Genomic DNA, 13,951 nt, shown 5'->3' with positions numbered 1-13,951 from the left:
CCTGGAAAAACAGAAAATGCTTGAAGCCACTTAATCTCTCAAGTTTTATGATCATAAACGTTTAATGACATTAACTTTCCATGATTTTCTACCAAGGGTCCACGAGGCCGTAGAGGACCTCCTGGATTAAAGGTAAGCATTTATGGCAAGCATGGTAGAACACTTCTAGTATTCTCTTAATAAAGACTAAATGATTTATTTCATGTTATGATTACTAATAAAGAATGTCAGTTATGTTTTTTTTAATCTTTATATTTGAAATTATATTTAACATTTATTGGACTGTTTGTGTGATCATAAAATAAATATTTATTCGCCTTTTTTTTTGCTTTCTTTGGCATAATGAAACTGATGTTTAAGAAGTTGTGAAGTTTTCATCATACAAGTACTTTCAAAGAAACTTTATATTTTTATAATTTGCAGCCAAGTAGAGTAATGCTGATTGGCACATACATGTCCCACTGGAGTTCTAAAGCCAAGATGCTGGAAAGGAAGGGTGATGGGTATCGCCTCTAATTAATTTTGATACATTTCAAACAGATGCTAGATGGCCATAGAAGGAAGTGTTAAAATCCTTTTGAATTTTTATACTGTAGGTTTTCAACCACAAGTTAAAATAGAACTTTAAAACTTTAAAATGTTGCCTTGAAATAAAACATAGTTTGTGTGCTAGTTTCATACTGAAGAAAATGTAGCTGTCACGTTAGGTATGGGGAACTAGTAAGCCAACAGCGAAAAGGAAACCCTGTGTCTAGGGAAAAGTGACATGGTGGCCCTTGACCAAACACTAGTCCCTGGGGTCCCTCACCACCTAGATAGGTTCCGCACTTATACGCCGAGCTGAATACCTGACCCTAGGTATCCATAGTGCTGAGCCCTAAATAGGGAACAGATGGGATGAGCTCTTCGTCAGCCCCACTAAACACTAGAGAAGATACAAGGAGCACACACAGGGGGAAAATGCATGACCTACTTATCATTAGATGACTCAAGTAGAAGTTCAGCAAAGTTTCAGCAACATTACTACAGATGTAAATTGTTTGTAATATTCGTATGGCAGCCCATCGGGGCCCGGGGCAGAGTTAGACTTAGTCATTTTGATGGCACCTAGGATTTCATGTGTAGTAAAGGGAAGATTAAGTTCCTCTAATTGCTCATCTGAGACCCGGGGAAGATCCAGGGTGTCTAGGAAACCCTGTATATCCACTTGAGTCGGCTGTGACGTTTTGGAATCATATTTTAGATTATACAGGGCCTCATAGTATTTCGCAAATGCTTCTGCTATTTCAATGGGATGTCTAGTGATTGTTCCGTTCGGGTCCCTCAGGAATTCTATTTTAGATTGGATCTCACGTTTTTTCGTCCTTCTTGCCAATAAGGACCCCGCTCTATCCCCCATAGCATAAAATGTCGATCTATTTTTTTTTTTAAGATTATGTTCGTATTTTTGCAGGAGTAGGGATCTTAGTTGGAATCTATGGGTTACAATTTCTTTAGTCAAGTTAGGGGATGCTTTGGCTTTATTCAGGGATTCAAGGTGATGAATACGGGTTAATATATATTTAATATCTGCGTCTTTTTTCCGTTTTTGGATGGAGGCTATTTTTATGAGCTGCCCTCTGACTACGGCTTTATGAGCAGCCCACAGGGTCTCGTCAGAAATTTCCCCATTATTATTAAGTTTAAAATAGTCTGTTAACACTGACTCTACTTCATCATGTACCTTCTGCCTACCAAGCAAGCTGGTATTCAGTCTCCACCTAGGGGAATTTTGAACATTAAAGCTACCCTGAACAGACAAAGAGATCGGCGCATGATCTGTCCAAGTAATTAAACCAATATCAGCTGCCACACAATTACTTATAGATTTGCTATCGACCAAAAAAAAATCAATTCTACTGTATGAGCGATGCCTGGAAGAGAAGAATGTATAGTCTCTTTCTGATGCGTGCAAACATCTCCAGATGTCATGAAAATGGAATTCATTGATGAGATGCTTAAGTTCCTTAGCATGTGGGATGCTGGTGTTGGAGCAATCCATGGAGCGTATTACAGGTATATTAAAGTCTCCACAGATGATTTCCGCCCCTGTGGCAGTATCTTTGAATGCTTGGAAAAATTTCCTAGAAAAAACAGCTGTGGAAAAACAAGCGCAATAGGGTCTTACCCCAATATGTAAGGGGTGGGGATAGGGGAGTAAATCTACTCACCAATTGTAGTTGTGAGAAGCCACAACTACTATAATCGCATATATCAACCGATCCAGGGCTGCAGCCACCAATATGGTAGATAACAGAAAGCACAAGAGAGAGGTGTTCAATGCCGCGCCAATAGATCACTTCAGAAGATGTTCAGATCAGTGTCACTTTATTGTCATTCAGGTCAACGCGTTTCTGGAGCATCTGCCCCCTTCATCAGGACCACCAGAAATAGAAAAAACATCCAATTGGATGTTATTTCTATTTCTGGTGGTCCTGATGAAGGGGGCAGATGCTCCAGAAACGCGTTGACCTGAATGACAATAAAGTGACACTGATCTGAACATCTTCTGAAGTGATCTATTGGCGCGGCATTGAACACCTCTCTCTTGTGCTTTCTGGAAAAATTTCCTAGCAAAGGTCAATTGTGATGAATTTGGGGAGTAGACCGTTGCCAAGGTATAAGGGACGCAGGTGATATAACAAGACAAAATAATATATCTTCCATCCGCTCCATAACTGACATTTATCAATTTAAAGGCCACTGAGTTCTTTATTAAAATGGCCACTCCTCCTCTTTTTTTTGAGTCATTAGCAAAAAAGGTGTGTTGGAACCTTGGATGAAGTAGCCGTTTATTATCTGTGGAAAGAAGGTGGGTCTCCTGAATGCACGCTATATCACAGTTGGATGCCTTCACCTCTCTCCACATCATTGACCTTTTTGCTGGGGAGTTGAGTCCGTTCACATTAATAGACAATATCTTAATTCTCATATTGGAGCTGCAGGGGGGTTTGAATTCCTAGGAACGCCATCAGGGATGAGAGGGGCTAGACCAGCAAGGAATTGAGAGAAATTTCCAGAAAAAATTAAGGAACATTTGTGAGAAGAGGAACAAAAACAAAAAAATTCCAACAACACCGGTTTGCCCCGAGTAGGGTGCCCGGTGTATAACCGCTCGCCATAGGCGAGAACATCAGGGGGGCTACGTGACATCCCGTGTCACAGGAGCAGGGGCAGCAGGTGCCATAAGCAGGAAGGAGTCCCAGCTAAGCTACTGACCATTCAGGGTTAATCCTGTCTGGAGGGCCTCTATGATTCTCCTGCCCACCAGGGTTTGGTGGGTGGGCTATTCCCCAGTCATCCAGCAATTTGCCCAGCTGAGAAGGAGTATGACATATGTGAGTGCCTCCATCTTTGAAAATTATCATCTTCACCAGAAAACCCCACTTGTACTTGATGTCTTGATCTCTAAGGAGTTTAGAAAGGTGGGCAAATTCTCTTCTTTTATTAAGAGTTGCAGCAGAAAGATCTGGGAAGATTTTTAGTCCCATGAAAGTGTCTGGCAGGGCTGGATTTCCCCTCAGTGTGTGCAGCACAGCTTCTTTTGTTTTATAGAAATGAAGTCTAGCCAGGACATCTTTAGGCAGAGCTGGATCTATGCCTTTGGATTTAGGGACTCTATGAATCCTGTCCACTATCAGGTCTCTGGTGTCCCATCCAGGGAGTATAAGCTGCAGAAACTGGTGGAAGTATTCCTGGAGGTCTTTATCTGCTACTGATGAGGGAATCCCTCTGATTTTTAGGTTATTTCTTCGGGATCTGTCCTCTATATCACTGATTTTAAGTTTTAGTGCCTCCACCTCCTTTTCCAAAGCTGTGTTAGCATCTATCAGATTGTTATGTGATGTTGCAAATTCAGCCATTTTAGTTTCTACATGCTCTGTGCGATCACCTAGAGACCTGATCTCTTCCTTCAGCTCTCTTACTATTTCTCTGAGATCAGCCTGCAAGGAAGCCCTCAGCGTTTTCAGCAGAGATTGCATTGCTTCCTCTGTCAGAGGAATGCCTGTGCAGCCTCTCAAGCAGCCTGTATCTCCTTGTGAGGAGTGGGAAGAAGCTGAGTGGGAAGCCATCTTGCTTGGTGAAGAGAGATCCCTATCCAGGGGGTAGAAGTCTGTCAGTTTGGCTGGAGTGCCAGTTTTTTTTAGGTCTCCCCTTAGGCATAGCTGGGGGCTGGGGTTACTCACACCTCCTGTAGCTGGTAATCCTGTTATCTGTGAGCTGATAAGAGCCGGTTTATCCTGCTGTCAGCACAGAGCTCTCCTTCAAGCAGCTGTCGCCATCAGCGTGCAGGCCACGCCCCCCCCAGCAACATTACTACAGATGAGTACAAGCCACCTGCTTCCATCCAGAGCTTGAATGAACTGAATAATATCCCCAGCACAAGTCCGGGGAAGATAGGAATATTTAAGCACAAGGGGAATACTGATAAACAGCAGCTAGATGGAAGGAGAGCTTTGCTGGGTCCTTAAGGGGAAGAGATGAAAACCCAGCTGGAAAGCTACCTAGTACAATGAATACTAACAGCAGGAACAACAGAAAGTCAGGGTGCATTTTTCGTAGCCAAACGCTGTGACCTTCTATTGCCAGAAACCACATGACTGTCTGTCACCCATGACACTCCCGTGACAGCAACAGAAAGCAGTCAAACATTTTATCCAAAAATGGAGTAAATTTGTATAAAATAAATAAAAAAATTGACACAAAATTTAGTTGGTCTTAGCTGGAGAATGTAGAGTGATTATGTAATATGTAGATCGGCATTGTGGCATTACCGACAGTGTCCTAATGCAATGGGGAATACGTCTATATGGCCTCTGCAATTGACGGAATGGGGCTGTGCCTTATTCAAAACAGAAAAGGAAAGAGGCATAGTGAGGCCTATTGAATATTATCACCTTCAGGCTCTGTACAGCTACTGCCCAGATTAAATGTCAGAGCTGAGATTACTGATAGCAGTAAGGAGATGAATTACTATTATCAGACCCATTGCAAAGAGGAGAAACCAAAGGACACATATATACTTATACTGCACGAAAGAGAGGGCTCAGAGGCCTGAATATGGATGAGACTGTTTTATGTTTATAGGCTCATATCATATTGCATGGCCAATGACTTATGACATATATGATGTGTAGCGACATCATTTAAAATAATGCTGGACAGAATGTGCTTTGTTGGTTGGACTGGCATCCCATATCCACTACATTGAGATATAGATACAGTTCTCACCTCAGGATGGCGCAGTGCTTCTATCCGAATCTTGACAGGAGCTCTGGTGGAATGCAGAAGGGTCTTACTCTTCTGTCAGGGGTTGTCTCGGGAGAACCACTGTCCACACTCCGTAGACACTCACAAGATAGGAGATTGAAACACTTAACAGGTTTATTTAATAAACCAGAATGTTGAGATGATATTTCCTTTTGAAATTACCACAAGCACATTCCTAATTAATTACCATTAACCTACAGATGGCTGCAGCCATGCAAATACAGTCTCAAGTTGGGGCCCTAGTTACCGCAGATGCTGACACGCTTGCAATAAGTGCTGGTGCACTTAATACAATGAGAACAACATCCCCTTCACTGCTGTTCCTATCAGAAACTCATCGTTAGTGAAATTCCAAGTCCCAGGAGTACTCCCTTAGGCCAAAGTCACACTTTCGATTGACTTACATGTGACTTGTGCAAGTCTCACATTGCATCACCCAGCACGGCCGCATACTCTCTGAACAGGAGTGTCTCAGCTGCATAGAAATACATGAAGCTGACACACTCCTGTTCAGGGAGCAGCTGCCGTGTCGGGTGATATACGTGAGTCAATCACAAGTGTGAATCCAGCCTTATAGTTAGCTTCAGTATATTTCCCCAACAATAGAACTGCAGATGTAGTATGTGTGTAGTTACATAGGGTTCCAGCCTGGAGTTTCAGGGTTCAGGTGCTTGGTAACGCAGGGAATAGCAGGCAGTATTCTTCTAAGTGGCAAGCTAGGTGGGGTGGGCAACTCCTGGTAACCTGGCTGGTCTGTGGTTGTTGTGTAGCTGCAGGGCTCACTGTCCTCTCACATGGAGCTGCAGAACTATTAGCGCGCACCCTGTGCTCCAGTGCTAGATCATCTCTCACTCTTGGTGGCTGCTTCATGTAGGATGTCTGTCTTGTGGGGTGCATGTATGGTACTGGGCAGCCCGCCTGGTTTAGTAGTGGTGTTGGTAATAGGTTGTACCAAACAGAGATATATCTCACATAATGGTGTGACATGTACCCTATTCAAGCCTGTGTGCATTTGGAATACTATGCAGCTACCCCACGAATGTTTGGTTGGTTAGAAAGTGGTTGCTTTATTAGTATTTTACACCTGTGCTGCCCCCGGTATTATCATCATGGACATCTGCTGCATCCTGTTGTGCATTGTGCCTGGACATATTATTGGATAGTTTTGCTGCCTTCTTTCTGTCATGGGTTTCCCACAGGGAAAAAAATTCTCACTAAAAATTCAATATTAGTGCTGCTTATCTAGTTTACTAATAATTTGATGTTTGGGCAACAGTTTCACTTTAACAAGGTCAAGGAGCTGAAGGTGTTTACATATTAACCATATTATTTCTGACAATCATCAGTAAAAAATTTTTGAAACTAAAATGGATTATCTGAGATCTTAAAACATTTGCAACTGCCCTAATCTGTGCAGTACTAATTGTGTGTCATGTACTTAATGCTATGCTTCTGCTCAGCTCTGGCTATAGAAGAACTCGACATGGGACCATCTTTAGAGGCTGACATGTCTTTGATTCATTCTCCTCTGATATTCAATGGTCATGACATCACAAATAACACAGCAACCACTGAGAGGATGTTTCCAGCTAACCACGTCACTTCTTCGATACATGCACCAGCCAAAAATTGGGCGCATGTACAGAGATCCAATTTTAGTTTACTATGGTGCCTGTGCAGTATCTGGGGCAGGTCTTGCTCTTTCACAGCAAGTTTGCCATGATTGAGGCCCCCTTCACACGCACGTGTCTCTGGTACGTGCTAGGTCCGTGCCCGCATGTACCGGAGACATCGGCACACGTAAACCTATTAAAATCAATGGGTTTATGTGCACGCACGTGTTCAGCCATTGGCCCGTGCCTCCATGTGGAGCACACGTGAGCCTGTGTGCTCCATACGGAGGCATGTCCGTTTTTCTACGGGAGCACGGGTGGCCCGCACACGTAACACACGGATGTAGTGTGGATGTGGGCCCACGTGATATGTGCCGGAGAAACACGTGTCATTATTTTAAAATAAAAAAAAAAACATACTCACCTCCACCAGACCTGCAGAATCTTCTACTGCAAACAGTTGCTGCCGACCGCCGCACATTATGAGCGTGTTAAAGAGGTGGGCGTGATGTTACGGCCACTGATCTCCGCCCCTCCACTCGGCCTGAAGCAGCATCAGCGGGGAGTGGGCGGGGCTGGAGCAGAAGATCAGTACCCTGGACAGCAGCACGGACCACGTGAGTATTCAAATTCTCTGTGTGGTATCATGGATAGCACACGTAGAACACACGTGGCCCGCACGTACCGGAGACACGTACTTACCAAACGCAACACGCAAGGAAAATACGTGTCTCGCGGCACATGCGTGATTTTCACGTGCGTGTGAAGGGGGCCTGAGACAGTGCATGAATGTGGGGTGATATCACACAGTACTTTAAAAGGGGGTAATTCAAGCGAAACAGAAAGTGAACCATGTCAGCATCTTTGCTGGTGCTTATCACAATGAAAGAAAGGTGGAATCCCCTAGCACCCAAATATTATTGTGGATATCTTTTTATGATAATGCAGCGGCAATTAGAATGTAAATAAAAATAAATTTTTTGGGGTCATACATCCCTTTAAATTTGGTGTATGCAGAGTATTACACACACTTTCACATCAGTGCACCATTGCTATTAAAAGTAAAGCAATCCACTAAATTTAATAAATCTACAACGACAGACGGTCCTATCTACTAGGGCCACTCTAAGTTGTACTAGATCCAAAGGAATGTCAAATTGCCCAGTATATTACTCACTGGACAGAGACCAAGTGGTCTTCTTTATATACTTGCTGCAGGATAATCCTAATCATGGACATTGACAAAGGATTGAATCTCCCATCCTACTTTTACCTATTCAAACTTAAGGCCATGTTTTGCCTTAAATAAAAAAAGAGGAAAGTTGGAGAATTTCCATTTCCTGTAGAGTAAGACACATACAACAGAATTTCAGAGGAAATATATCTTACCTTAAATGAGCGGCTTGAAGCTAATACTGATTTAATCTAAATCTTTAATGTAATAATATAATTTATTTTTTAATGTATTTTAATTAAAATTTCCCTACCATTACCACTCTTCTCTAACTGCTGTATTCTACTTCTTCCTCTTTGACACTTCATTTGAGAATCCCAAGTGCATGCTTGGATGCTCAAACAGGATGTCATCAGGGGGCAGAGGCTGTGGTCTGTCTTTGTCACAACCCAAAAACAAAGCGTCATCTGTGACGCCCATTTCAGGGGCTAAGCTAGTCCCTGCTCTATGCAGCATGTGTCGGTTGTCAATTTCAATGTAGGCTCAGTAGGATCTAATCAGTGTGCAATCTTATTTTTAATGCACAGTGACAGTGCGCTAACTTTCCTATTCTGATTAGAAGTGACTAGCTGGCAAGACTGCACATTGTCAGTGCTCACCATGCAGTAGAGACCAGCCCCACCCCAAAACCAAAGTCATTTCAAGAGGCGGTTCTTGCCGACTCATAACTTCTCACCAGAACCAGTGAGGCAGTGCACTGTAACTGTGCATTAAAAAGAAGATTGCACAGTGATAAGATCTTACTGAGCATACATAAGAATTGTCAACTAACACATGCTCAGCAGAACAGGGACTATCCCAGCCCCTGAAATGAACATCACTGATGACACTTCATTTTAGGGTGGTAACAAAGGCTGCAGCAGTAACCACCGACTCTGCCCCACTGATGAAGTTTAATTTGATTATCCCGGCATTCACTGGGGATTTTCATATTAAGCATCATCAAAAATGAAGAGGCAATTAAAAAAAACAATTAAAGTAGATGGGTAATTTTTAACTAAAGTGTTATAGAAAAGAGATTAGATTTTTACATTAAATAGAAAATTAAGGTTAAATCAGTGTTAGTTTCAGACTATCCCTTTTAATGCTTATTCCTGTTATTCTCATTTTAAGAAAATCTGTCAATTAAGAAAACTTTGCGCATTGTCAGTATAAATATATTCACAGTATATTTGAAAGTTACAGTAAAGCATAATAATAAAAGTGGGTGGTTTCACGCACAGGAAAAACAGCACAAATGTTGTGGCAGTTTTTCAGCCATTTTTGGGCCAAAAGTAGATGCAGCCAGAAGGAAAACTGAAAGTCTTTCCCTTGTGTTTCCCATTCCTTTTGAATCCAATTCTGGCTTAGACTCAAAGAACTGACTGAAAAAGTGCCACAAAAACTACACTGTTATTTTTTGTGTCTATGGAGTAAAGAACATTAAAACATGAATAAATTAAAGTAGCAGTTAAAAGTGAAAATTATTAAAAAGAAAACAAATATTTTTAAAATATATTTTTTGAGAGAGTTTTAAACAATGGCGGAATTGCGATAAACATCCAATATCTATGCCTAAACCATAATATGGTTTTATTAAATAATGTTTTGCATAGAACTAAGTAGTTTAGTTAGTTAGGTTGAGTCTTTGGTTACTTAAACAAAGGGGTACTTTACACGCTGCGATATCGATATCGCTAGCGAGCATACCCGCCCCCATCGGTTGTGCGTCACGGGCAAATCGCTGCCCGTGGCGCACAACATCACTAACACCCGTCACACGTACTTACCTGCCTAACGATGTCGCTGTTGCCTGTGAACCGCCTCCTTTCTAAGGGGGCGGTTCGTGCGGCGTCACAGAGACGTCACACGGCAGCTGTCCAATAGCAGATGAGGGGCGGAGATGAACGGCTGGAACATGCCGCCCACCTGCTTCCTTCCTCATTGCCGGTGGACGGAGGTAAGGAGATGTTCGTCGCTCCTGCGGTGTCACACACAGCGATGTGTGATGCCGCAGGAACGACGAACATCATCGCTACTCACCAGACAATGATATTTGGTGTTTGGACGACCTCTCCAACACTAACGATTTTTACCACTTTTGCGATCGTTGAAGGTCGCTCGTACGTGTCACACACTGCGATGTCGCTAACGACGCCGGATGTGCGTCAAAAACACCATGACCTTGACGATAAATCGTTAGCGATATCGCAGCATGTAAAGTACTCCTAAGCTTATTTTTCTTTTTTTTTTTTTTTTTTTTAAATCAGATCTTTTTTTATTAAATCATTAAATCATTAGGGATCAATACAGAGAGTATTTCACTTTTCATATAACTGATAACAATAAACAGATAAACACATATGATTTATAAATCAGGTTCTTTCTCTGCATATATGTAAATATAATAATAGAGTTCTCAAATCATAATTATATTATATAACTTGAGCCTACAAACCTCGTGGCTCTACAAATAAACAAAACTTAAATTATGCAATAATGCCTCAGACTAACAGGAACACCTCCTCCATCAGCCGTGTCGCTCCACATCATATTGCTATACTCTCCCGCCCCTCCCTCTCCGCGCAGTCATCCATGAAACCATTCCAGTCCTCTCTCACCTCTTCATTCAAAGTCCATTTCGCCACAGAAAAAACTAGTTTTAATTCCCTTCCTCACACATGCCATCACTGCAGACACAACAGTAACCGGTCCAGCATTGCATCCCGAACCAGTGCACTAGAGGGTAGGCCCAGCAACTCCATCCATGGCCGCCAAATGTTGTAAAACTTTTTCAATGTTTTTCTTTTTAAATAAACTCCCCTTTCCAATCTTATGACGTTATTTAATTTGTTTTTGAGCTCTGGTAATGTTGGTGGTAGAGGGTCTAACCAGTGATATGCAAGTAGCTTTCTTGCTTGGTACAAGATACGTGCTATTCCCAGGGCTGTTGGAGAATCCGGATCCACTTCTCCTTCCCATAGGCTCAACAGGCACAGGCGGGGCCTATTTTTCTACTTGTGTTGTTAAGCTTGTGTTTCCTTTTTCTTTTTTAGGGTGAACGAGGAGTTCCCGGTGAATCGGGCTATCCGGGGGAAGGTGGAATCCAGGGCATACAGGTAATTCAGTTTCTTCTTTCTTAGTATGAAGATTAGATTTTGAAAGAAATTGTTTTATAGACTTTTAGTTTAAAAGTATAGTAAAAATATTTACTTAGTAAAGATGAGCCAAGCGATTCTAGATGCATCAAATATAATTTGAGTTTTCTAAAATTGGTGAAGTCAGTTGGATCTGACTTTTTTGCCAATTTACTTCTCATGAATCCAGTCCTCTAAAATGCAGCATCTTGCTGGATTCTACAGGGTTGGAAAAGAGTGACGTTTTGAGGCATATTCAGCGCAAAAGTGCCAAGGATGTCGGGACACATCAGCAGAAGAAGTTTGAAATCTGAACCACAACGGAAAATGATTGCAAGACTGGTCCATTGAGGCTAAATTTGAACAAAGACTAGCACACAAATGTTGGCATAACCCAGTATATATTGTGTCATTCACCGCAAGCCGATGAATTCCTGTCTAGGACTTTACATTGAGATGAGGGTGCTCTGCTTGTTGATCCTAGTGCAGGAGGAGAATTCACAAAATCCCAAAGAATTAGCGGCACTCGTTATCCATATAAAACTTTGTGTTTTATTTCATCAAGTTCATAAAATAACAGCTACGGTAATTACTCTCATGCGGAGGAGGGTGGGTGATAAGGTGCAAGTGCAGGGAGCTGGACGATGGCCATTTCACACATGCAGGTACTTCAACATTTCCACCTGATGCATCGCTCGTGGCTGTATGCTCCAGTGAATGCCACTCTCAATTATATTGATATCCATAAATCCATAGGGGGCTCTATTATTTGTGAAGAGGCATTCAGTGGGCATTATTACTTTATAGAATGTACTCAGGACAATATCTATATATATAATTGCCTTATTCTGTCTGTCTGTCTGTCTGTCTGTCTGTCTTGCTCCAAAATTGTGTCCTTACGGTGACACAAAGCTGATTGGCCGCTGGGCTCGCCATGGCCCCGCTCCCCGCACGGATTGGCCCCTCGCCCAGGCTCCGCCCGCACACGGATTGGCCTCTCGCCCCGGCACCCTGCAGGCATTGGCAACTCGGCCACACTCGCTCTGGCCCCGCCCCCCGCACGCATTCCCCGAACCGACACGGAGCCATGACTCCCAAGTGAGTACTGTACCCCCGGGAGCCCACATCAGCGTACGCCGCTAACCCAGCCGACACATACCCTCGAATTGCTGGGGCTGCCGGCGTATGCTGATGTGGGCTCCCGTGCGAGCGGGGGACGGGATACGCTGGTAACCATGGTAGCATAGTTACCAGCGCATCAAGGTCCTGCAGCGGCGGAACATACACACGCACACACATAACAACACACACACACACACACATATCAGATCACACTCACAACATCCTGGGATATCGCTTGCTTCTCGGCGGCGATACTGTGCAGTGAACTTCCAGGACCTGCCGGAGGATCACATGGCCAGAAGCATGTGGTATCTCCGGATGGTGTGAGTGTGAGCGCGTATGTGCAATATCGTCAATGTGTGTGTGCGTGAGTGTATGCGATCGGGTGTGTGTGAGTGTATGCGATCGTGTGTGTGTGTGAGTGTATGCGATCGGATCTGTGAGTGTCGGCAGAGGAGCATGGCGTACTGGAGGAGGGTGGGAGGAGAGAGGCTGATCCTGGGGAAGGCTGGGAGGGGGAGGCTGAGAGAAGAGAGGCTGATGCTGGGGGAGGCTGAGGCTGGGGTAGGCTGGGAGGAGAGAGGCTGATGCTGGGGACAGAAAAGGCTGATGCTGGAAGGAGAGAGGCTGATGCTGGGAGGAGAGAGGCTGATGCTGGGAGGAGAGAGGCTGATGCTGGGGGCAGAGAGGCTGATGCTGGGAGGAGAGAGGCTGATGCTGGGAGGAGAGAGGCTGATGCTGGGAGGAGAGAGGCTGATGCTGGGGGCAGAGAGGCTGATGCTGCGGGCAGAGAGGCTGATGCTGGTGCAGCATGGGGGATGGAGCACGATGGGGTGTGCGCAGCATGGGGGATGGAGCACGTTTGGGAGTGCGCAGCATGGCGGATGGACCACGTTTGGGAGTGCGCAGCATGGCGGATGGACCACGTTTGGGAGTGCGCAGCATGGCGGATGGAGCACGTTTGGGAGTGCGCAGCATGGGGGATGGAGCACGATGGGGAGTGCGCAGCATGGGGGATGGAGCACGATGGGGGGTGCGAAGCATGGGGGATGGAGCACGATGGGGGTTTACACCTCCCCCCAACACACACATACACACACACACGCGCACTGCACAACACACCACACACACACTGGGAACCACAAACACCGCCCTACACAGACACCCACACACACAGACAATGCTGCACACACACAACACCCAACACACAAACACCGCGGCATACATAAATATACGCACATACCGCACAACACACACATTGCACAAAACATACCTCCCCCCAAAACACACCACACCCACACAAACCGCGCAACACACACACACAACGCTACAGACACACAGCGCTCCACAAACAACGCAACACACGCAACACACAAACACCGCTCTCACCCCCTGCCACACCCAGACAACACCCAGAACATGTACAGCCCCTACACAAACACTTGGTAACTACACACAACAACATCCATATATATATATATAACAAAAATCATACATGAACTACACAATACGTAAATTCTAGAATACCCGATGCGTAGAATCGGGCCACCTTCTAG

The 13,951-nt window shown here is 44.2% G+C and overlaps 1 protein-coding gene across 1 annotated transcript in view; it reads left to right on the top strand.

The window, feature by feature from the left end:
- LOC142243954 (collagen alpha-4(VI) chain-like) overlaps positions 1 to 13,951 on the top strand; it is a 261,579-nt gene that overhangs the window by 115,778 nt on the left and 131,850 nt on the right. The window contains exons 23-24 of the mRNA XM_075316147.1: positions 97 to 132; positions 11,193 to 11,255. Of these exons, the coding sequence (XP_075172262.1) occupies positions 97 to 132; positions 11,193 to 11,255 (99 nt within the window). The remainder of the gene's footprint in view (positions 1 to 96; positions 133 to 11,192; positions 11,256 to 13,951) is intronic.

Source organism: Anomaloglossus baeobatrachus, chromosome 6 (assembly GCF_048569485.1).
Source record: "Anomaloglossus baeobatrachus isolate aAnoBae1 chromosome 6, aAnoBae1.hap1, whole genome shotgun sequence".
Lineage (NCBI taxonomy): Eukaryota > Metazoa > Chordata > Amphibia > Anura > Aromobatidae > Anomaloglossus > Anomaloglossus baeobatrachus.
Note: the sequence above shows the minus strand (reverse complement) of the source record. Positions and strands in the feature narration are given on the sequence as shown.